Source organism: Gymnogyps californianus, chromosome 4, assembly GCF_018139145.2.
Source record: "Gymnogyps californianus isolate 813 chromosome 4, ASM1813914v2, whole genome shotgun sequence".
NCBI lineage: Eukaryota > Metazoa > Chordata > Aves > Accipitriformes > Cathartidae > Gymnogyps > Gymnogyps californianus.
Genome location: NC_059474.1, coordinates 36509048 through 36535093, shown reverse-complemented (window position 1 = coordinate 36535093; position 26046 = coordinate 36509048). Strand labels below are relative to the sequence as shown.

The 26046-nt window shown below is 39.3% G+C and overlaps 1 protein-coding gene across 2 annotated transcripts in view; it reads left to right on the top strand.

Annotated features, from left to right (window-relative positions):
• Positions 1-26046, top strand: part of SNX25 (sorting nexin 25) — an 89826-nt gene that overhangs the window by 33259 nt on the left and 30521 nt on the right. Inside the window, exons 1-5 of one of the 2 annotated variants that reach the window (XM_050896178.1) lie at positions 177-204; positions 2041-2213; positions 3094-3280; positions 9836-9906; positions 19746-19936. In XM_050896178.1, the coding sequence (XP_050752135.1) occupies positions 197-204; positions 2041-2213; positions 3094-3280; positions 9836-9906; positions 19746-19936 (630 nt within the window). In that variant the 5' untranslated portion in view covers positions 177-196. Of the gene's footprint in view, positions 1-176; positions 205-2040; positions 2214-3093; positions 3281-9835; positions 9907-19745; positions 19937-26046 lie in introns of those variants that run through there. The other variant, XM_050896180.1, reaches the window with a different exon arrangement.

Sequence of the window (26046 nt, the reverse complement as noted above, 5' to 3'; positions counted from 1 at the left end):
TTAAACTGTAAATCTGTGATTGGAGCACATCAGGCACGTGGCCATGAAAGAACTGCTAGGGCACCTTGTCTCTGCTTCTACAGCCATTTTTGTATAAAGAAAAGGTGTTGCTGTGACCTGCACTAAGGAGTTCCCGTGGCACATCCAGTCAAACATGTTCTGAGAAGATCAGAAAACCATTGGGACCTGCAAGGAGATGAACTGGTCAGTATCGGGCACAAAATCAAGGTGGGGGAGGTTTGCTCCCTGTTTCTTTCAGAGCTGTGATCAGAAGAGCTGTTTGTGGAGAGTCTGCAAGCTATTCACTGTTAGCTCTGAAAGACTCTGTCTTGTCATCTTCCCAAAATGCACCTACCGTGCGTACGTACCCAGGAGCAGGGAGGACCTATTCGCCTGTTTGGTGGCAGGTAAAGGAGTATATTAGTGTGGTATGTTACCGTATAGTATAGCACACTATACCTGTCCTAACTCCAGGCCTGATGTACTTTCTTTAAGTTAGGAGCCTAATTCTTTCACCAAGTGCAAAGTGAAACCAGCAAGAAATTTTGGATTTCCTCCATCCATTAGTATCCAGCTTGCATAACCCTTACAGTTAGTGAGTGGATGATAGTGAATGCCTTCCCCAGCAGGCTGAGAGCGATTCTGGCTGAGGGTATTATCCTGCTTGTTCTTGAAGCTGAACCAGAATTAGCCAAAGGCAAGGATCTGACTCCACCGAAGGCAGGCAAGATGGACCCTGACTCTGAAGCATTTAGGACGATGGAGGAAAACTGTGACTTTGTTCCCTAGTTATTTTTTTTGCTCTGTGGTGATTTATTAGTATATAACATAAGCATATTCTAGCTTCAGCCTGCTGATCAGAGGACTCAGCTTGAGGCAAGTTCTCTTGTCTCTTCTCTGAGTAGTTCTGTGGTTTCTGCATGCCTGAGATGCTCAGATCCACGCAAGTGTTGTTACTTGATTTGGCCTAGAGGTGACTCGCCAAATCTGTGATCTGGCCGAGAGGTAACTTGGATGGGACTTGGAGAATGCAGGTTCAGACCTATCAGACTGAGCAGAGCCTAAAGTCCAGGGCTTCTCACCCCCTCTGGGGTGAGCACGCTGCCCACAGGGGTATTGCCCCAAAGGTGGGGTTGCAAACACACACTGAGCCCCTACAGTTTCATGCTTTCCAGTTTCATGCTTTATATACCCCACTGACACTGGTAACAGTATGGTTGGTTCTCACTTGCCGAACTACTGAGGGGGCTTGTCTGGCCAAATTTCTTTGTGCTTTGGGAGTCAATTCACCTTTCTCTGTTTGCCATCATGATTCCACCCTCTTTCTAAATCTGTGGGTGGGTTTTTTTAATCTTTTTCTAAAGTGGTTTTCCACTTACAGTGTAGATGGCTGAATGCCAAGTCTGTTACTATATAGGTATCTTGCACAGACCAATTTGATGTAGCCTGCAGGCGGCAAGTTGAAAACTGCTGTTCTAGGAAAAGTCAGGTCAAACAGGCCAGTTATTTACAGGGAGATTTATTTGCCAGTAACAAAGGAAAGATGGTAACTTCAGTATCTAACAGGTAGACCTGTTTCTCAAACTAATCCCAAATCCTCTGCTTAAAGGTTCAGGTCTATAATTAGTTTGCTCTAAAAGAATGTATTTGCTTCTTGAGTTTGTCTTGTCAATTGTTCTGAAAAACTGGACAAGATTTCACTGTAAGTTCAATGATGGAACAATTGGATTTTTTTATTCAGAGAAGCTTGTTTCCTCCCACTTGCTGGGCTCTCTCTATTTGATGCAGTTTTAAAATACTGTATTTCTATTTTGGCAGGTGAAAACATTGACGGGACAAAGGAATTTGGAAATGTATCTTAACATCATTAAGAAAAATTAGTAGGATTTGAAAAATATGTATGGTTTAAAGTGTTTCTTTACTGAAGTTACTTACCTGATAATGGATTTTGGGTATTTTATCAATTAGGAACTAATCATGATGCAAGTGGTATGTAAGTTCTCTCTCTTTTTTCCTTTCTTTCTTCTCCCCCCCACCCAGGCAGGAAGATCCACCAAGACCTTTTTTACTGCACCCATGCTTGAGGAGCTCTGACGAAGAAGTAAGATTCCTGCAAAAATGTTCTCAAATTCTGGTGTATTGTCTCCTACCCTCAAAGGATGTCCAGTCTGTCAGCTTGCGCATAGTCCTTGCAGAAATACTTGCAACAAAAGGTAGATCAAAGATCAGAGATAATTAACCATATGCACCTGTACAATATTAGTAATTACAGACTTCATTATGTATAAGTCTTGATGCTCTGCTTTTAAATTCTGAAATTTAATTTCAGTGATAACCAGTAAGACACTTTATATTCTCAAAATCAAGCGTATACTTACTTGACTCTCCTGAGTTGACGCCAGGCTGTTTAGCACCTTTCAGGATAAAACACAATTTGTCCATTCCATTCTTCTATTTTTTTCATAGAGGAACACTTTTGCAGTCTTCCATGGCATTATTTTTAGTGATTATATGAATAATTCTGGCTTTTTATATTTTATTTAGATATGTAGAATCCATAGACTTAAGGATGTGATTATAACTGAATCATGATACCAGATTTAATTAGATTTTTTTAGACTTCGATTTATCCAGTGTGGTTTTTTAATTGAGGGGTTTCTGTTTTGCTTTTTATTTTATCAGCTACACTTTAATCTGATTATAAATACAGTAGTCATTTTTTTATGTCACTGAAGTAAAATTCAGAAATCATGAAGTCTCAAGTATTTTATGCGGTTCAGTTTACTTTTAATTTTCATTTATAGTGGCTGTAATGTTATAGCCTCCAAGGCACACAGCAGAAAGAATAAAAACACTTGGAATTTTCCAAATAGAGCTCAACTTTGTCAATGTACATCAATTTGTGTAATAGAATAAACAGTTTTATCAAGAAGGTACATCCAATCTCAAATGTACTGTGAAGTCCAGAAGACTGGTTTTGGATTTTTATCAACTTGCATATTTATTTTTGCCTTTTATCTGCAATTTTCTTTTGAAGGACAGCAGTTATTCTTCAGCATAAGGATTTTGTTTTAAAATATTTTTCCTCTCCAGTACTGAAACCAGTGGTGGAACTGCTGAGTGATCCAGATTATATTAACCGAATGCTACTCAGCCAGCTGGAGTACAGAGAACAGATGAATGAGCATCAGAAGAAAGACTACACATATGCTCCTTCTTATGAGGAGTTCATCAAGCTCATTAACAGCAGCTCCGATGTTGAGTTCCTGAAACAACTGAGGTATTTAATGTTTCACTGTAGCTCATTCAAAAGTAAACATGCTTCTTTTGCTAGTCTATTAGTGAGATTTGAATGAATTGTGATTTTTCTTTTAAAATTCAATTTTAGATTTCTTTTTCTTTTGATGAAGCAGAGATAATAGTAAGGATGATAAGCCACAATATTTGTTAAATCTCTAATATAGTCAGCTTTTTAGTTCGGTGGGAGAGAACGTTAAAAAATTCCGCTTAGTAGTATACTGGAGATGACTGTACTGTTGAAAGGCATAGCAGAGCCTTCTTTACAGCTTGCCTCTGCGGAGTTAGATAAAGTAATATGTTGAATTTCCACTAGTGTGTGGTTATCTCCTCATTATCTTTATGAAGTATGGCTGGCCATACAGTCTGGTGACTGTGAACTGTAGTGACCCGATGGACACAGGGCATTCAGAGCAGCTTGCTGCGGTTCTGTGACATGGAAAGAGGGATATGAGTTCCAGCACATTTTACCACTGGATCAGAGGTTTTCCTGGACTGTTGCAGGGAGGTGTTTCCCAATTGAATCCTTCTTAAACATGTTAATGAACTCTGAAGAATTCCTTAAAGACCAAAAAAAATGACTGAGCTCCTACATATCATGAGTTTGTTTGATGTTCCTGTTTTCTAATGCAAATAGCATCTGCTCACTTTCATACTAATTCGCCTTCCTCACAAAAATTTCACCTCTTTTTTCCTTCCATCTTTCATCATAACTGTTGTGGTTTAACCCCAACTGGCAATAAGCACCACACAGCCGCTTGCTCACTCCCTCTCGGTGGGATGGGGGAAAGAATCAGAAGAGTAAAAGTGAGAAAACTCCTGGGTTGAGATAAAGACAGTTTAATAGGTAAAGCAAAAGCCACGCACACAAGCAAAGCAAAACAAGGAATTCATTCACCACTTCCCATCGGCAGGCAGGTATTCGGCCATCTCCAGGAAAGCAGGGCTCCATCATGTGTAACGCTTACTTGGGAAGACAAACGCCATCACTCTGAACGTCCCCCCCTTCCTTCTTCTTCCCCCAGCTTTATATGCTGAGCATGACATCATATGGTCTGGAATACCCCTTTGGTCAGTTGGGGTCAGCTGTCCCGGCTGTGTCCCCTCCCAGCTTCTTGTGCACCCCCAGCCTACTCGCTGGTGGGGTGGGGTGAGAGGCAGAAAAGGCCTTGACTCTGTGTAAGCACTGCTCAGCAATAACAAAAACATCCCTGTATTATCAACACTGTTTCCAGCACAAATCCAAAACATAGCCCCATACAAGCTACTATGAAGAAAATTAACTCTATCCCAGCCTAAAACAGCACAATAACATGAGATACTGCTTGCATCTCAAGCCTGCTTGCCCAAGTGCAAGATGTTTATGCTTGCCTTATCTTTATAGCTGAGCTGTTTCTCCTCTGATTTCTGACGTAAGTGAAAGGATAAGGAACAAGTGACTGGGAAACAGGGAGCAGAGATACCAGTGTTGTAGGATCTCCCTAGATGTCCTTGAGTTGGTTTTGTTGAGCACACCAAAGCTTTGGAGGACTGTTGAAGCCATTTCCAGAGTGTTTGTCCTAATCTGTTGCCACCAACCAGAACTGGTATTTTTTCCTTGTCCCTGACTCCCTTCAGCTGCTGCTGCAGGTCAGCTTTCTCTCTTCCTAAATGGCTACAGCAACATCTGAAAGACACAAGCACATCGATCCCATTTGATGCACTGTGTCATCTGTTGTGACCCAGACCTTCTGTTAGACTCAGCTTGATCAGGCCGAGTGGCAGTTTACCGAGATGGAGTATGTGGGCTGCATAAATAACATCTTACTTTCTCTTGTTCTTTTCTTTGATTCTGAAACCACTTGCATTTCTGAGATAGGAAAATACATTTAGGTGATGGTGAAATGATTTTGTTGCTTGGCTACTTATTGTTCATCTGCTGTAAAATCTGCTCTTTACTCTGGGCCAGTGTGCCTTTCCTGAGAGCAGAAATTAGTCTCTATTAGACTCTGTCTAAAACCTAATTGACATCATATTTATTAGCATAATCACACTAATGGATCTGCTTGTTTCAAAAGAAACCCAACTCTTCTGTTGTTGTTGTTGTTCAGGCACATTAATGCTCAATGTGCTGTCTTTTTAGCTGATAGGTCACTTTAAATTGTGTCCTCTAATATCAGATAGCACATTTGCTTTATGAAATAATGTGGGTTTGGCTGCACTTAGGTTTTTCCTTTCTAGCCTGTGGAGTCCAACTACCATCATCTTGAGATGTGTTCATCTACACCCTACGTAATGTTGATCAGTCTGAGCTGATCAGTATTTGAATGGAAAACGTCTGAGAAAATGTACCTTCTTTTCAAAGAGAAATAGTATTTGATTTTGGAGGCAGTGCTCATCCTTCCTCTGTATAGAGCCAGTCTCTGGGAAGGTGGTTAAAAGAGCATTCCCCTGTGGGAGGCGGGATTCCTGTTCTGTTTGTTCTCCAGCAGTGTGGGAGCATCTCGAGAGAGATGGACCAACCTGTAGTCATCTCAAAGTTATATAGTGTATTTTACAAAGCTTTCATCATTTACCAGTGAAAGTTTACAGATTTATGTCAAGGAAACCAAACAGCAGTCCCTATATGGATGGGGGGGAAAAAAAGTGATATTTTAGATGAACAAACTAAATGATATTTCAGGTTGTAAATCACAACAGTGAAATACAGGAAAATCTATAAAGAAGGAATTAAAGAGGGGGAAACAAATAAGCCACTGTGCAGTTATAACTGAGGAACATGGTTAGAGCCTGTCGGAGTGACGGGAGTGGGGAGAATGCTTCCAGTTCTCTTCCTACAACAAATAAATTACTGGCATGTTGTACATAAACACATTTCCCAGTTAGATGCTATTCTGGTTAATAATATTCTGTTTATCAAAAATTCCTTTTCTTGGTTTTATTTGGAAATCATTTTTCGGTGCCTCTTCTAAGCCAGTGCATGGCATTCATGAACTATAAGCCTCCTCCTTTTACTCCTAATGTTGCCTCGTAACATCTTGGTAAAGAACAGATATAAGTAGTAACAATTTTCTGTGTAGGCTTAGCTTTGAGGGAAATTTATCCCAACGCACTACAGTTGCTGGGAAACTAGTTTTTGGTGGGTTTTTTGTTTTGTTTTGGTTTGGTTTTTTGAAACATCCCTGCCATGCTTTATCTTTGCAGATTAATTACTATCTATTTACTAAAATAAAATATGTTGCTCAATGAAGGAGGCCATGAGGCCCTGATAAACAATTCCTCAGACTCTTGACAGACCGTAGTCAAGAAAGCTCGGACTCCTGGGTGCTCCTTGATGTATGCACATGACATTACAGGAGAGAAGTCCCATAAGGCATCCTTCCAGAGTGATTTCGTTAACAGAGTTTTGCTAGGCTTTCTTGTGATTAGAACCAGGTATTTGTTATGGGGTAAGTAGGGAAAAATCCCTGGCTGGATCAGTGGAAACCTGTGAGTGAAGGGTGTTGGTTGCTCTTGGCCAGGAAATCAGAACAGAGTGGAAGGCTGTGTGTGTTGGATCTCCTTGTAAGCAAGTGTACCAGCTCTCCGCCTTGCAAATAGCTCTCCCTGAAACGCTAGTGTGGTACTAGGATTTTCTAAATCTTTTTACTCTCCTTGCTTAGAAGCGTTACTGTAAGAAGAAATATTGTATTGATTTTCTGCATTGCTTTTATGGATTTTATTTTTAGAACTTATTTAAATGATGCGGGAACTACTTATTAATTTTGGAGATACTTTCAAATTCACAGTTCATTAATATCTATAATGGGCCTCTAACATTTGGTCACTTTATCTCTTAGCAGAACTTCTCTCTATTGCTTTGTGGAAACAGCCCTTTCATTTTTATAAGGGACATTTGGGGAGCTGATGTTTGTTTTCATAAAAAGTCATTTGCTGATTTCCAAGGAGCTATTTTGGGTTTGTTTTTCCTTTCATACCTTTGCTTTCTGAAAATTTGGATTTGCCTGGGGGGAAAAAAACCCAAACCAACAAAGCTTCCAGGAAGGGACCATTGTATGGTTATCTACGAACATCCTTCAAAGTCACTCTTTATAATGTTTACCTTTGTTGTTGCTTGTCATGAAGGGAGGCAGAGTTTTATTCCTGTTTTATCAAGTTTCCACAAAATGTGTTGTCCCTATTTCTTTCAAGAAGAAAAAGTTCAACAGTGAAATTTCACCTTCATTTCCCCTCAGATTTAAGTTAGCGTGGATAAATTGGAAGTCTGCTACAAATAAGGAAGAAAAGATGAATTCTTCCACATCAGATGTGAAACAAATTTACTTGCTCTGTCAGAAGACAACTAGAGATAAAAGACATGATGAGTTAAAAACATAGCTGAGAATAAATAGTGATAAGGAAATGAACTGGTGGATAGTTTTCATTCTGCTTGCAAGATCAGCATTATATTTACTCTGTTATTTATTAGTATAGCAGCAAAAGGTCACTACACAGTTCATGGCAAGAAAGACCATTATTGCTGGCTCTGTGTCATCTTTTACTTAAGAAATGAGGGAATGGGATTAATATAACAAAGAATAGGGAAGAGAGAAGAGTGGGAAGGTAGAAGTAATGCGGATGTGAGCCCATGATTGGTCCAGTTTATCAAGTACAGTTCACTTCTTGAAAGTAAAATTAATACCTCACATTTAAAACTTCCTTAGATGTTTACTCACCAGCACCACAGAATATGTAGCAGCTAGAATATTTGGAACAGACTTTCAGGGAGAAAGGGTCATGATCTGGCAGTGTAGCCAGGGTGGTGTTTCTGTGGTGCAGTGTTGTACAGCACTCTCATTGAGTAGTTACAGCCAGAGCCCAGTGCTTAGGAGGAACAGACTAAACAGTATCTTTGAGGGTGTAACTCGGAGCATCTCCCTTACTTAAGATAATATAACGAGGAACAGAAAAAAAGAGATGCTGTATTACAGTATTGATAATGAAAACATGTAAAACCATGAATGTGAATAAATGGGAGTAAATTTGGAAGGAGAAAAGTTGCAAGGTACAAGTGGAAACTACCTTCCGTGTGCAGTATTTACTTGGTTGTCTGTACCTTGTCTGATAAATTCGTAATGTTCACAGTCACCTTACAACACCTGAGTGAGGTGAATGAGTGTTGTTTATAAAGCCTTTACAGTTGACATAACCAAGGCACCAAAAGTCCAAGTGAGCTGCCCAGAATCATTTGGGAAGTCTGTGTCTGAGCAGGGAATTAACTGTGGGACTTCCATGCACCAAAATACCACCCTCACTATGGGGCTGTTCTTCCTCTGAAGGACTGGGCAAGAACTGTGGTGGTGGATGGAAACCACCAAGATACAATAATGGCAAAAGGAAATAGGGTTAGAAAAATTAAAGCTTTGCAAACAGGTTCTCAGATTTCAACTTGGTAATTGAAGGAGTTGGGTAGAATAAAGATCGCTGCAGAAAAAAAAAGAAATGAGCTCTGGAAGTGTAGCTGTGAGTGAGTGTATGCTGTGCGTCTAAAACTCTGTGTCTATACAAAGAGGCCGAGACAATCAAAATCCTAAAAGAGTTATAGGAGGCAAGAGGAATGGGGGGAATTGAATAATGTTGGTGAAAGAAGTATACATGGAAGAAGGGGAGTATATTTTAATGATTATAGATGCTTTCTTAAACAGAGAATAAGTAGTCACGGAAATAGACTTTCGAGGAGGCTTCAGCCTTCATCTAGCAGTTAACTTGATAGATGAGGTTAGAGAACTCCTACAGGAATGAGTTAAATTCACTAGAATACTTGCTTTATTACCAGTATTAATAGCTGTGAAAGTAAGTGCACTGAGAGGAATTTGAGTGTTTGTTATGACCAGAACTTTGACGTTTATGAAAGATTTAATTGCCAGTCATTTTCTTTGCTGAGTGCATGGTGTCTGTTAGTTACAATATTGGTTTTACTTAAAATTCAGTTTACTAACTGCATTAGCTGTCTTCCATTATGCGTAGTATAGTTTTAGGTGATAAACAGGTTTTGATTATTCCTGGAGTGTAGTACTTTAGTGTTTTACTTATTTTAGTGTAATAGGTTTCTTTTCTTCTCCTAAGTTATATATGCTCCATATATGTATTGCGTGCATTAGCTAGAAGAACCTTACAGACAGCTCTTTGCTTTTGAACTGAACTCCCATTCTAGTTTCCTACAGAAGACTTATATTTAATGTTAACAGCATGACTTTACATTGTGTTCACTGAGTATTATTAACTGGCTGTGCAGTGCCAGCAGTTGAGAGAAGGGGGCAGTATTATTGTTGGATGTTTTCCTTTTGTTTCAAGATAACCTTTTTTTCCTACTCTACTCCATATGCACACTGCTTCTTAGGTTGCAGATATACTGAGAAATTACTCTGTTTCCAGGTGAGGAGGAGGTGGAAGTGGAAGTGTTTTGGGTTTTATTAATTCTTAAGTGTGCTGTATGAAGAACACATTGTAAAAAATTAATACCATGTTTTTTTTTTTCTTCTCTCTCTTCACCCTTATCCCTTACTGTTTTTAAAACTAGGTATCAGATTGTAGTGGAAATAGTTCAGGCAACCACAATCAGCAATATTCCCCAAGTGAAGAGGCAGAAAGGTAAGATTCCATTTTGTTAAGTCACATCTGTTGTTTTCATTTTGAAAAGCTGTTTGAACTCCCGACATACATATGCAATCAGTGTGTGGGATTTTTAGACAGATCTTAGGAATGCTATGCGTTTAGTATTTCAGTTCTGTTTCATTTGTCTGATTCTTCCAGAAACTCCGATGGTGTGATTATCTCCCCACCCCATCGTCATCTAAGCTGATGGATCATGAGAAAGGTCATACCTATGATGCATTTATTTTCAGAACTTGCTGCAACTAGGATTTTTGGCATTACAAATTCATATGCTGAGAATCTTGCTTCCTCTTTCTTTTTCATTCAATTCATTCTTCATAGTCTCAGTCTGTTCTGCTTTCAAAACACAGAAGAAGGAATGATCCAGCATAATTGTCAGTCAGACTTTATTTTGACTCTTCATTGTATTATGTTTTTGTGTTGCAATACAGAGTGCTCTTAAATCCTTCTACAGTGTTTTGGCAACATCTGCCTTTTAAAATGCACACGCATCTTACATTTGTACTTACATTTATTACATATACTGCTTTTTATGGTTCTCAAAATGTACCAAAACTGTGGTATATCTTCAGGAGATTATATTGATGGCAAAATTATAGACCAAATTTTTGCTTGGACAGATATACTTAAGGTATATCAAAACATAATTAAAAGGCAATGGACAATATAAATTAATTTGTTCATAAACAAATTTAAAAGATCTTGCTTTTAGGTTCTCATGTAATGTCTATCTGTCAGGTTAAAAAAAAAATCCTTTTCTAGCCCCTTGTATCACAAAGGAAAGCTTTTAAAAGTGATTTAAGCGTAATGAAAAATGCAGAAACAGAAAACAAACATGCTGGGGGTGGGGGGGGGAAGTCTTTGGGCAGTCTGAAGAGTTTGGGGTCCATGCTCAAGTTTCTGAAGTTATAAGGTTGTCAACACTGATGCGCCTTTTGTTTACATTCTAAAATAGAGCTAGATGTGCATTCCTGTAGGATAAATTGCTTGTGTCAAACCAAGGCAAAAGGAAAAGTAGGCACTGGTTTTTGCTCAAGTGTACATTACAGAAGGAGATATTCGTATTTCTCAGATGAAAGTTAATTTAATGGAAAGTCTGTTTCATAAAGTAATAAAATGAGAACAGGGAAGTTAACTCTGAGTACATTATGAAGAATCAATCTTGCTAAGCCTGTATTTCCATTTGTGTTGCTGTTGGTCTTTGTTGTGACAAGAATTGATTTGGGGAATATTTTTATACAGTTTAGGTTCCTACAGTTAATTACTGTCTCTCCTCTGTCTCACTTGAGTTTATCTAGTTAGCTATCCACTGTTCTAAACTCTGAACAGAAGATACTTTTCTGAAGCTACAAGTGCCTGGTACTGCAGAATAGATATAAAAAGATTATTGCTATTTATTCTGCCAAAGTAGATCTGGTTCCACTTATTCTGTGGTGAAGTTGGTTCTGCATTTTTATGGGCTCTTGACTTTTACCTGTATTAAAAAAAAATCAAACAAATTCCACTAGCTGGTGCACTGAAGTTTTGTGTTAAGGTACTGACTTTTATTATTAGTTTAGTCCTATGGCAACCTTGTATGTCATTTAAGAGTTGATTACCGCTGCTGGCTATATTAGCCAGTGGGGCTATTGTGGCTAAAACTTTTATTAAATAGCCAATGGTTATTCACATTGTGCCTGAAGAAAAAGGTGACATTTTTTTGCTTGACACATGTGGAACAGTATGTCCAACAGAGGCATACAAAACAATCTTATTATAGTTCACACAAATTTAAGGCAGTTTTCTAATCTTTTTCAGTTACTCCGCTAAGGTTTTCACCTACCAAAAATTTTCAGCCTCAGTCTATGTACAGTAAACTTTAAGAGGGCTATCAAAGCTGTAGAGGGTTAAAATCTAGTTCTGAAGGCTTTTTTGTGTCTTGTTTTTCCTGAAGTAGATGGAGACATTTTTCCCTAATGTGGTAATGAATCTAACATGTTCCTGAATTTTAGGAAGAAAAGTTTAAGGAAAAAAGCTGTGCTACCTTCCTTGAAACAAAACAAAGCCAACAGAAAACCCAGCACAGCTCACTGCTGATACAAAGATTGTTGAACTCTTGTAGAACAGACCACCACATTACTTATGTCACCTTTTGATGTTTCCCTTTCTGGATGCCACAGCATACTGCTACCCCTGCAACAGCTGGATTTCATTGTGCATAACTGAATGTCAGCTTCATGCAAAATGGAAGTGTGTTTGCACAATCTCATTCTATCTTTCTCTTTTTAATCTGTTCTGCCAGTAACTGCTGCATATCCATAATAATGTGTGTGAGCACGGATGTTCGATGTATATGACAGTCTCCCCTTTCCTGCTAGTAAATGAGCTCTTGCCTTTTGTGTCATGGGCATCTCTTAGCTTTGATTCCAGCCTGGTGAGAGATAGTCTTACTGGTAGCTATTTCCTTTTTCCTATGGCAAAGTTGAGTCCTGAAAATGTAACTGCTGCTTTAGTGCCTGGGTGTTCAGCTAGAGCAGCTGAACTTTGGCTGGCCAGCAGTCTGTCGAGCCTGATATCCGCTCGCAGACTATAGAAGTAGAGCAAGTGTAGAATAATATGTACATGGATATAGTCTCAGCCTCCATCAGTTTGAGGCATGGGAGCTTCCTGAGGCAGTGTTTTCAATAGAAAAAGGTACAGCAACAAACATGAGGAGCACTTAGTGCAGCAGGAGTGGCCAATACTCTGCAGCAGTGAGTGCTTAGCTACTATCTAAGCAAAGTAAGTGTTGTGCAAGTACATGACTAGTAATAAATAGGCCTGAGCAGGATTGTGTACCTTTGCTATTGGTTGAGGAGACAGAATTAAGTCTCTAAAACTGACCAAAAATACTTTGTTTATAAAAAGATTAGATGTCTGTTATTAAAGGATGAGTAGCCTGAGGACCAGGTTTCAGACTGATGACTTCTCATATGAGCTACAGTTGCCTGACAACTTCTACTGTTTTATCTGGTCATACCGAAGTATACATTTAATGTTGGTGCCCAGAGGGGTTGGAGAGGAAGGCTTGTCCCTCAGCAAGGACAGGGTTCTTTACACTTGATTTAACTAGTTTTGGTGCCACCTATTGGCAAAATATTTAGCTGTTAGGGCGCTCTAATAAAAGCAGAAAGTACGTTAAAGTACTTCTAAACATCATTGTATTAAATCCTCTGTAGTAAAAAATGGCATGTTATAGGGTCTTTTTTTTCAGATTTCTATCACTTGAATCTTCTGGCATGTGAGCGTAGGAGAGCAAACGAAAACATACAAAAGCATCTGATTCATGTTAAGCAGTAAGTTTTGCATTTGACTCCCTGAGAGAGTCAGATGTCTTAAAAGGTTGAGACACAAAATAATTTGAGAGGTTCATAGTATGATGCCTGTTGTGGGTGGATGATAACTGCTGTGGCCAGGAGAATTGCTTTTGGTCATTGCTAAAGCTGAATAAGAAACCTAAAGTAGCATTACTGTTTTCAGAGGTGTTGATGGTTTATTTTGGAGTGGTGCAGGCCACTGTAAATAGAAGCTGTTATCCTGCATGCTGAGACTACACTACTTCCCTCATTTACACTTGCACAAAAGCGCTGAATCTGATGTGTACATGTATCTGTGTTATTTCTTCAAACTGCATCCTCCTATGTGTCCTCTTCCAAAATGGTCAGGGTCACTCCAGCAGTGACTGTAGGAGGAGACTTGGTTTTGGGGTGGTTGTTTTTTTCACTCATTTTTGGTTTTTCTTCCTGTTGATATTTTTGGACTGTGCTCTTCTCTACAGTCGCATGTGCTCTGGTTGGAAGAATTACGTCTTTCTACATCTTTAACTGTAAAACTCTCTTCTCATCTTGCCTTTTGATAAGGATTCCTTGGAAGTACTGAACCAAACTAGAGCTAAATTTTAGGTTTTTTTTACAAAATCTATGTGTTAAAGATTTTGAAGGACTAGAAATGCTTATCTAAAAATGTTTGCTGCATTTTGAAGCTAGTAAAGCACTTTGTAAGAGGACAAATATGCAGGTCGGGCATTGTAGCATGAGTGAGAGAGAACCTGAGTTTCTAGAAGCAAGAGTAGATCCTAATTTTTCTAAAGAAAAGGCTTCAAAAAACAATCATGAAATAGCAACAAAAGTAAGTTGCTATAATAACTTGATATTTGCTGTAAAGTGAATAAGAAACTGTTTAAATACACTAGTTCTAATTTTAACAGACACATTCTCTTACTGATATTGTGTTGCAGGAGCCTACAAGAATTTTAGCAAGGATCCCTTTTTACTAGCTGCTGTTTAAAAAACAGAAACCCATGAAGGCATGTACCTTGTCTTAGGGCAAAACAGAGCACATCTCTCAACAGATTTTTTTTTTTCTTTTTTTTTTCCCCCTGAACACTGTAAAGGGATGTGTTTGATTTGCCTTCTAATTTTCTGTGCCCTCCACCTTATACGTGACTTCACAGCATGACCAGAAACCACCCTTGGATGACTGGATGGGACCATTTTTCAGACACAGCATTGTAATCAACCCCAGGGCATCCTTGTTGAGAAAACTGTTCGTTTTCAAGCAGAAATTGGGAGACAGATTGAATAAGCAGCCATTTCTGTGTGGAGAGATCTGCTGTGTTGCAGTAGAAGATTTCTCCTGCTGAGCGTTCCCACTCTGCGTCTAGATGCTTGCTTTTATAAGTGGAGCTGACAACTGGTACAGAAACAGAACTGTCTGTGGGCAGGCTTCTTAGGTACTGTGGTTCCAAAAGAGGCTTGAGTGTTCAGCTGTAAAAGGGACTTTTCTTTTAGAAACTGGGGCTCCAAGCTAACTTGGGTGTGTGGGTTGTGATGTGTGGGTTTTGTCAAGATGATAATTTAGAGTGAAGTAAAATTGATACTTCTGCATTCCAGTGCATTACAGATGCCATCTAACTTAATTATGACAAAACTGTATTATGATTCCTCCCCCCCACTCCCATCGTCCAAACAGGGATAAACACGCATACGCAATTATTTTTGCATAGCTTTTTGGCAAGGCTTGAAGAGCTAACATTGTACTTGCACATCGTGCTCAAGCAGTGAGTGTGGAGGGAATCCTTGTGGGTGAAGGTGAAGGTTACAGTGACTCTGATCATGGTAGACTTGTTTGTTTTGATTTGTGATTTTCAAATTAATTTTATAGAGGAAGTTCTTCTTTCTGCTCCTGAGATCCTTTGTGTGTGCTAGTGATGGTAATGCATCTTGTCCATGGTTCGTTTGGAGAGATGCCTATCTGTGAAAAAGGGAGAGAAGAGGCTGACTGGTCAGATAGAAGTGACCAAAGGGAACACAGGGACCTACAGACAGAGGCTATATGTAGTGGATGTTATTTTATTGTATAGTACATAATTACTCCCATGCTCAAATTTACCTTACTGCCACTTTGCTTTTTGTTTTGCTCAGCTGTGGCTGTGACGTGGGATGCTGTGTTGCACTATGTGTTGCTAATGATCAGTGCCTAAATTCTCCATGATGTCCCTTTAAGTCCCTTCTCCCAGATGGGTTGCCTGAAGTGTTTGGGATTTAGCACTTTTTTTACTCATTCTCTTGTCTGACCACATTAGAGCTGGTTTTCCCTTTGTTCGTACAGTGGGCAGTAGAAGAACCGTGTGTACTGTTCTTCTCAAAGCCTGGCCTGCTCTTGCAGAATTGAACAAATACTTTTCCAGGCCTACATGGCTTTGAAACTGTGTAATTCAAAGTTCGAGAGTTCAAAGAGGTCTGTAATGATTGGTAAATTATATATAGAAGGTTATGGGTTACTGTTTATATGAAAATGTTAAATCAGTGTTTGCTACTTAAATACTTCAGCACAGCATTAAGTAGGCACTGCATGTGCTTAACTTGGCTGTCACAACAAGTCTTGCAGAAATGCATATGATGTGCATGTGTGTAGCTCCTTCGGAGACTAGTCAGTGCTGTTGTATGTGCTGCCAGGTGGCATGTATCTGTAGTTCTTGAAGCTGTAAAGGAACAAGAACTTGTACTTTCAGTTTTAATCATGTTTTGCCATATATAACTGTGCAGTTAAAATAAGAAATCTTTGCTTTATGCTGCTACTATCAAGACGGGACAGTTCATGCAGTACTACAATACAATTTAGTTTGCGCTTTAAGCAGGCTTTACATATGTCTTCATTTACATTATTTTTGTTGTATCCTTCACTGTGGTTTATGGTAATAAAGTTTGTGGGGTATTTCTTGGCATGACTATCGTTTGCAAGGCCCAGCATTCTGGCTGAAAAACGGATGGTGTGAATATGTACTGCAGTTTAATATATTTAATGCATATAAACCTGACCAAGTAGCAAAACTACCAGAAAAAGAAGAGGAAAGAAAATTAGGTCTGAGGAATCCATTCTCAGAAATGTTTTTGGTGGGTTCTAGGATCTGCTCTTGGCCTAGTTCAAATCGAGGTAGTTATGAGTGATTAAGAAGAAAATGTGGAAGCTTTGTCAGAAATCACTGTAGATGTGCAAAAATGCACGGAGTAAAACAGATTTGCACAAATAGCTTAGCTTTGATTGGTAATTTTGAGCTCATTTGGACCATTTTCATTTTAATATTGTTCAGTGCAAATTGAATTATCCACAGTTGTAGGTCGATAAGCAGAGTTTGAAATTTTACTTTTGGTACTAATTGCATTTGGATGCCCTTGGGAGGGGTGCACAGTACCCCTCTGGGGTTTTGAAGTTCCTCCATGGCAGTGCATGTCTTGTCAAAATTTCCCCTGATAAGGAGAATTATTTTGGAGGAAGTTACTAAAAGACCCTTTGCTCCTTTGGGGATGGAGGCCCTGCTTAGCTGTTGCTGGTAAACATGTATGCAACTCATATGGGGAGGAAGTGCCAAAGAAGCATCTTTCTTGTCTTGCTGATAAGGAGTGATTTTGTTTGTTTTTAATAATAATTTTAAAAAAAATCCCCAAACTGTAAAGTTGTTACTAGCCAAAAAAAAAAAAAAAAAAAAAAATTATCCAAAGGATGCATTTTCTTTCCTTGCATAGTGATGACACAGTGTCTTAGTGGCATATATCTATTCCTTTTCCATTTATTGGAGCTTGCTGAAGGGTATGTGAGTAAATGCAAGCCTTTTCTTTTGTAACTTTCTGGTTTTATTTGGTTTATGCAGTGATAGCTGAATGTAGTGAACATCTTTGCTGATATTCAGAAATGGCAAAAAAGGCTCTTAATTATATCTCAGTACTTTGGTGGTGGTGGGATCAGGCAAGAATAGATTAAAAAGAGAAGTTGACTTTATAGCTTAAAATATCTTTTTGATAGGGCTTAATATGAAAAAACCAGAGCAGTTTAGATCTGAAAATCCGAGAATTCTCAAAAATCTCAAAAGGAGATTAGGGTTAGGAGAAAAGCAATGATATGCCTGACCTTCGCCAGTTGACATGAAAATGCGCCTCCTGATTTCTGCTAGCTTATCTTTCATACTTTGGAAGAGGGAAGTCATGTTCAGCGTTTGTCCACGCTTCCACACAGTCTCTCCTGCACTGCAGCATTAGCCACACTCCGTGCTGGGCTGCTCTTCATCAGCCTCTTGTTTATCTGTGAAGGGACGTCGCTGCCAGGCTTTCACGGTGACGAGTCGTGTTTATCCATGGAGCGGGAACAGGCTGGCAGTGTGATCTTCATCACCCTGCCCCAAGTGTTTCTTACATGGAGTGGCTCCTTATGGGTATGAAGAGCTGAGTGAGGCAAATGTTTTTGAAGGATCTTTGCTAATAAAGTAATTAATCACTGGAAGCTGGTGGGATGTAGGGCTCATTAGCCTCTCCTGGAGGCCTGCTGCAATCACAGGATGATAAGACTTCAGGTAAAGTAGACATGCTTACTTTGAAAACCCTCCAAGAATGCCTTGTTTTCACTAAGAAGGGTACTTTTGTTCTAAGAAGGCTGAATGATCGTTGCATAGCACTGTTTGTGGGTTTTCAAAGTGTGGGGTTTCAAGTATGCATTTTGAGCCCAAAGTATTTAAACTATTGAGAGAATTGAGAACTTTTAAAAATCATCTTAGAGTCAAGTACAGGAGGGGAAATGTTGGGTTTTAATCTTCACTTTAAAGTACTGTCCATGTATTTGTATTGAGAGGGAGAGCTATTTTGTCCTTAAGGTCTTTTCCTGCCTTTTGTTTTCTCCTTTCTTTTTCTCTCGTTAATACTGGTACCTCTGGCCAGGGAACTGAAACACTAAATTAAATGCTCTGTTGACTTCCCTGTGGAGATAACATGCCAGGAAAACAGATGGCTTATTTTTTTTTCATGGTAAACTCATTTTATCGTTTGCTTCAGCGAGTATCATCTCTGTAGTTCACTATTATATGGCAGCTCAGATGCAAATGATACTTACCCATTAAAACACTAACAGGCTTTGAATCAGGAAGGTTCCATACCAACATACATAAATACCTGCAGCAAATAAAGTAAAGATTAAAAATATGGGAAAAAATATTGGGAGAATGTCTGTACTCACATAACATGTAGAACTTCAGGGAGCTCCAAGTACCTTGAGTTGTCCTTCAGTATACAAGTGACAAAACTTATGGTCACATGCAGTAGTTAGATGTGGCTTTGAGGGGGAAATAAAAGGATGAAAACAGTCCTAAAAGGAGAAGGTACTTTAATGTATTAGAAATGTGTTTAAAATACCTATTTTAAATCATTCCTAAGACATTTCCTTTTTCTGTGTATGCATTCACAAACCTAGCTGTCTGGTTGTTTCTTTCCAGCAACTGTTTTGAAAATGGAATGCTGTTTTCTTCTACATCATTTTACTAGCATTTGATATTTCGAAAACATAGTAGAATAGATCTCTATTATTTATCCCTGAGCAATCAATTAATCCAGAGCCAAGTACAAGCCAGGTACTTTGCTACCAAGCTCTAGCTGCAGCCTGCAAAAGCAGGAGTATTATCATTGAACAAGAGGAAAATAAAACCAGTGTATAAAGGTGAATCAGTTGCATCCTGTGCATATAAAACAGGAATGATTTCAACGCAATAGGGTTTTTTAATCTGCTTTATCTACTGCTTCTTTTTTTAGGCTCTGGTAATTAGCTGAAGAGGCTGGAAAGTAGAATACACAAACATTACACCTTTTATTACCAAGTCTTATTGAACTGACTGTCATCTTCATGTTGCTTCACTATTTAACAGTACTGTGCAGTCTTGACATGGCATTATAAGATCTTTTTCTTAGTCATCTGACCATTTTGAGTGAGCTTCAGTCAATGTTGTCTGGAGGAGAAACTGTATGATGTGCTGTTCACATCAGGCTCAAGAAATTTGGATTTGCAAATGAGATGGGAATGTGTCATGCTGGGCTGGAGGGGATCGAGTCCAGTCCCTCATGACTCTGGGCAGTCAATGTTATGTTCAGTAAGGTAGATAAGCCATCAGCTCCATGTGTTATCATACGCAATGGCTGTAGGTAACTTCCTAACGCCATCTGATAAATGTACATCCTGTCATACAAGACTTGGGCCTGTGTCTTGCAACAAGCTATGGGAAGAGAGCTGGAGGGGTCAGATTTCACTGGACGTTTGAATGAGGATTTTTTTCTGAACTGTTTTATGTAAACCCTTGAGGTGTCATTGGAGAATATTTCAAAATCGTCATTCTGTTTCAAATACAAACTTCCCAGTATCTGTGCTCATGTGCATAGTTGATTCCTGAGTGACAAATGCTTTGATCAGGCAGGTCACAGAGGCAACGGTGCGATGATATTTTCATGTTGTAAAAGACTGTCTCTGATTTGGTTTATTCTTAGATTCAAAAGGAAAAGAAACTGCGGCAATGAAAGCTGACCTACTGAGGGCTCGCAATGTGAAGAGGTATATTAATCAGCTGACGGTGGCAAAGAAGCAATGCGAGAAGAGAATAAGGCTCCTAGGAGGGCCTGCTTATGATCAGCAGGAAGATGGCATTTCTGATGAAGGCGATGGACCTCAGAGTCAGAAGGTATAAATTGAATAGCACATACGTTGTCTGAAGGTCATTCTAAATGTGTTAGCACTGGATCATATTAGCCTCACTGTCATTAATCCCTCTCTTCCCCCAGGAGTCAAGTATAAATTAATTGCTGCATAGTTTATTTATCTTGGGAAAAGACCACTGAAGCACCTGAAAAGACATACTGATCACTCAGGTTGGAATATTGCTAAATGTGAAACTTCATAAAGGATTGAGTGGCTCGTAAGCATGTGTGATTTTTCAGACATACTGCACGTAGGGAGTTAATAAGGACATGGTAGCGGCCTTTCTGAAAGTAGCAGCTTGCTTTCAAATAAAAGATTACCAACGTATGTGCAATGTTTCTTTGGCCCTTGTTATATTTACTGTAGGAAATACCTGTGGGTTTTGCAAATACTAAGTTATTCAAAATCAAACACTTGTGGAAGGCAATTGACAAAATTAAGGGCAGTCATTGCAGAAAAACTCTGGTAAAGCTGTTGACTGAGTGCTGGTTTTCAACATCACTGTAGTCTGGAATTGAAAAAACTGCCATTGTATTAGCCAGCATCGACAAAAATAAAATCATGGCTACCTATCCTTGCTAAACTTTAATAAGTTTAGTGACTTCTTTGTGTAATCTACTTAGTCCCCTTTGGGCAAAGCACAGTAATTGGTGTATTCAAATTAGAAGATTTTATCTTTTTCATGTAGGTAGAAGAGAAGTTACCTCTTCATGCAGGGATCTTTAATTTTCATTAAGTCCTTATAATAATTGTAACTTAGTGGCCTGTAATAAAAAGTTGCATGATGGAGAAATAGTTCTTACGATTTGTCTCCTGTCTTTCTTGAGTAAGGTCTGAAAGAGAGCAATTCCCTACCCCCCCGCTCATCCTTAAAGCATGATTTCAGATGGTGTGTCATAGGTTGTGCCAAGGCGGTCCTGATCTGTTTCCTGAAGTTGGGTGTAGTGAGAGGTGCCAAGGAGAAAAGGAAAGAGGGAAGCATGTGGCAGCACTGCATGAGCCACTGATGCCACTTTCAGTGCCCACTGAGATGTTACGGACTTTCCAGGATAGATACATGGTGACGTAAGATTGTTCAGGAATGGGGTCAAGTAGTGAAGCTGCACTGGATAGGGGCAGGGGTTGGTCAGAAATATAATAAAATATAATATTATTGTAATTAAAGGAATTCCTGTTGTTAATGTTGCATGTTTTATAACCCGATGGATTTTTGGTGGGAGCTGCTGACCCAGGGTTATATCTTGCAAATATACCCATTAACAGCTCCATATTGAGTTAAGGGTACTATTAATAGGAATAAAGACTCCTTGCACAGGCATTTGTTGTAGTGATGACAGAAACAATGGGATCTGGGGCTGCTCTGCTTGTAAGCTTTTGATGTGTTTCTGTGAAGAAGCCCTAGAACCCCTCCACACCCATGTCAGTGTAGAAAATAGGAAAACTGCTTCTCTGTTCTGTTGTCCCCAACTCTCTGTTGCCAGGAAAGAGGCTGAGGGAGGCTGGATGAGAGACAGAGGCTAAGCTGTTCTCTTCTGAGCACAGAAAAATGCCCAGGCTTGGCTGAGGAAGGAGGCTCTCCTCACTGTTGCTTCTTCCCATCCTCTTCCTGCACTGTGGTAGCTGTAGTCTGGGTTCTTAATTCAAGGCAGCCAGTGCTATTTTGGATGCCAGCAGTATTGACTGAACACTCAGGCCTTTTTCTAAGCAAAAGGGAAAGGCATTGTTTGGGATTTAGTAGATAAGCTAATGTTGGTATGTCGCTGCTGGTGGCCCATAATTTCTCTTTAGAGTCTGGCTGTGCCAGCTTTTCTGTTAAGCTAGCACTTAACCTGCAGAATAACTAGCTTGTGTAGAAGAAACTGGAAGCTTGCCTTCCTTTCTTCAGCTTGCGTGAAATAGGTCAGAAATGGGCGTTTACTGATGGTGTTTTGAATTATTACTTTATGTAAGTGTAGTACAGAAGCTTGAATACATTATTAACTTTGGGGGATTTCTAGTACTAGTCGAGTAAAGAACAAATTGACTAGTGACCTAAACTTGTATTTTGGTTTCACTTCTGCATCCTACAGAAAGCTTTCTCTTTCCTGCAGTAGTAGGGGAGTAATAGCATTGCTGGTAGAAGTCTTTAATACATGTTCTGATTATGGGCTTAAATGTGGAGATGGATTATTTGGAGCTGTCAGTGTTCGCCTCTTACAGATTTAAGAAACAAAAATTATATGCTTTGAAATACTTTTTTTTCCTTTCACAGCAGAAGCTAATTATAAAACTGTCAATTTTCTGTTTGATAAATACATAAAAGTCATGGGAAGGTATAGACTTTGCACGTGTTTCACTCACCTCATTATCCTGAATCTGAGTTCTCTAGGGATATCCTGAATATGTGAGTTATAATCAGATGTTTATAAGCAAACAAACAAACAAACCCCAGCTACTCTCTGAATCTGAATTCTGTCCTTAGCTCTGATACTGATTTATACTCTGCCCTGGGTGTTAGATTTACTTTCAGAGAAAATGCAGTTTGAATTAGTGTAATATATAAAGCATCTCTTCTAATCTACTTATGGTCAGTGCAGTTTTAGTCCTTTTTCTTAGAAACCGTACCTGCACAATACCGCAGTAATTAATTGAGTTCTTGTTGTCTGTGTTTATTCAGCAAACCATTTGTTTGATCTGTTGTGTTCAGCACAATAGCCACATCACCACATTTGTGAGATCTGGCATGTGGAGTCACAGCATCTCCTTAGTGGAGCTGTTTTGTGAACCACGGGTGGTAGGAGAAGCTCTGGGGATCTGATCCTTGATTAGCTGTGAAATAGCAAGGAAAGCACGTGAGTGTATTTTGAGGCACAGGCAGTTCATGTTCATAATCCTACTGATGAGGACTAAGTTGAAACTCCTGCAGAAGACCTTGCTTCCACCACATCCGTGGATAGTTGCTGATTTAACTGGTGACTGATGAGATTTTCACTGTCATTTCCGAGCTTCAGGTTGTGAGATCATGTTATGTCAGGATACCTCGTGGTACAGAATTTGGGGATATAAAGAAAGTGAGCTTCAATTGTTGTTCCCCTGTTGCCTGAAGATGGGGTGTCTTATGACAGAAGTATGTTCATGAACATGTGAGAGTCAAGGCAGGGATTTTTCCGTTAGTGTATGTGCAGTAAAATAGCCAGGTACCTTATGTCATATATGCTTCCGGATAGGTAACTAATCATTGCATTTGGTTCAGCTACTGCTGTATATGACAAAGATAGCCTTCTGATGACTTGCCTCTCTTTAAAAAATAATAGGAAGAATATATGCTTTAATTTTAGTCAGTATACAAAGTATTAGTTAATGGTTTTTAAAATGCAGCTTGGAAAGAGAAACATATTTTTCCAATATTATTTTTTACATTCCTCTTATTCCTGTCTTCTACAAAAAAGAAAAAAAAAAAAAAATGAAAACAGAAGTCCTGCAGTCTGGCTGTGTGCCATCATCCCAGCAGAAAACCTCCACTACTGACCCAAATTCTGTTCACCCCACCCACGATCTGCAGTGCTGTTACCAGCTTTATTGTGGTTGTTCATTATAGGCCAGTGTGGTTGTAGAGAATGGGAACCTAGTGTGTTGCAAAGACATACAGTACAGTGCATCTATGCCGTGTCTGGTGCCTATACAGGCCCTTCCAAATTAAGTAGTTCTTTTACGTTCCTTTCCAGAGAGAGGTTGTGACTATCTTTAGGGACTTGCCAAGATCGGGTCTCTGCTTTGTAAGGCCAGGAGCAAGGCTATTCTGTGTGCATATGCTAGGGATGCTGGTTAAAGCAGCTTGCTTGGAAAAAAAATAAAAATCTAACCCCTTCCTAGTCTTTGGCAGAGCCTCTGACCAGCTGTGGTATATTAGTTACTTTCCTGTTGGAGTAGAGAATTGATGTAGCAGCAGTAAAGCTGCTATTTTTTTCTGAACCTGGAAGCTGCTCTCGGGTTAAAAGGACTTGAAGGGTTGCTGTTGAGGCTGATAATTCTAAGATTATATCTGCTAGCTGGATATTAAATTTGAGGGTGTACACATGCCCTAATGTGTGCGTATGTGCCAACATAGCTTAGAGCTTTGTACTCTAATCTGTGGTGATACTGAGTCATAAAATGATCTTTTGCTGAGGATTACAAATTACTGCAGAATCTCGTTCTTTAAATCAGAGAAGGAAGGATCCTCCACAGAATACTTCCTGGATTGCATGCATTTTATGATAACTTATCACCTCAAACCTAAAAACCTCTTTTGTCCATCATTGTTGTCATTGAAGTCTTAATAATGTTTATAGTACAGTGTTTGTAACATATTTAATAATTCCAAGATAGTCAAGCCTTAAACAAAAACCTAAAAAAAGTTTGTGAGGTCTCATTTCTGCAAGAGAAATTTAAATAAGCTTTTCTGTCCATTAATTTATTTCGTTAAAGTGTTTCAGTTTGCAAGGTAACTATTAGGAGGTTTGTGTAACAGCATTATTAGGCACCACCACCACTTTAACTACCATGGGGCACCTGTGCAATGGGCCCTTTGTTAGGCAAGAGGGATGGTTGCACTTGCCTTGCTCCCTGCAGCAGCACTTAGCCACAATTACTTTTGAGAGGGGATGTTTGTTAATTACCCTGCTTGCTGGCAGCCTGGGTGGGGATACCTTGCATAACAGAGGCGTAGAGACCAAGTTGACCTCTTGCTCGAGAACTGACGGTACATGCTCCACATTGTGATTTATTACCTCTGCTATCATTTACAGAGCTGACAGTCCCGGAGATGGTGAAGATCTCTGTTCAAGAGGCTGGAAGACCCTCTTCTACTTGTATTTTAAATCATTGTCCTTGATAAAATGATTTAATAGAAAGTATGATGTTGCACAGCAATGAGGCTAAACCACAGACTGGCCTTTGAATTGTCATCTCTATGTTCTCCTCCTTGACAGCCTGATCACCATTTCTGTGATAAGCCTGGCTTCAGCAAGCCTGCCTTATATAATCCTATATAATTAATAGGATTAATCTATAATCCTCTGTGGATTATAGAGTGAGCTCTGAAAGGCAGAAGTTTATGTTCATATAACTGAATAGCTCTGAAGCTAAGAGCAAGCCATGTCCAGAAGATATGGTATGGTAAAGGATGAAGAGAGGAATGGCACATGACTGTCACTGAGGAACTTCGAAGATGAAAATGAGCATTTCAGCTGAGACAAAAACAATTTACTTAAACACTGCCCAAAATTTGGGGGAGCTGTTTCAGACAAAACATTGGTGGCTACAGTTTTTAAAGAATCTTCTTTAGCTTGGTTCATTAAGGAAGTGACTTGTGCTAGTAATTGTGTACATGCACGGGTATGTGGTTTCCTCCCATACAGCTTGAGTCCAGCAAACCGTTTTTCCTAAATGTAACTTGGTGGTAGAGTCTCACAGGTACTAGGTTTAGGAAAATAAGTGGTCTTCCCAGAGAGAGAGATGCTGATACATGACCTGACTTGTATTATTATTATGTATCAGAAACCCTATATTAGAGAAATTATTAATGCCTCGATCTCGGTTGGAATTCACGTCTTGCTCCGTACCAAATTATCTTTGCTATAAAATGCAAAGTCATAGGAAGCTAAGATTCATTAGCCCCAGTGCTTAAGGACCTGCTTTTCTTTTCACAGAAAAAGGTGTGGGTTGGTTGGTGTCTGTGAGGTACAAAGCAAGAGACCAAGACCACTCTGGTGTATTTGGATTCCTGGTGTTAAAAGTCATGGCAGTAAATGAGTTACATGAAAACTGGTTCAGCTGCTAGACTGAAAATTTGGAGAGGAAGGGGTGTTTGATTTTTGATATGGTGTTTTGTAAATTGGTCCTATTTTTCAAAGAAAGCCAAGGTTGTTCATTTTCTTCAACATGGGAAGATCTGTTCATTTTGTGAGGGAGGTGTTTTGTTTTCAGGTGTTTGTCTCAAAGAAAAGGCCTGGATTGACAAAAATAGAGGATGAGGAAGTGATAATGGCTTTTTAATCCAGCAGCTTAATGACTGCAGCATCTGCTTGGGTGTGGGAAGTCTGTGTTTCATTTCCTTTTCTGCTTGACGTACAC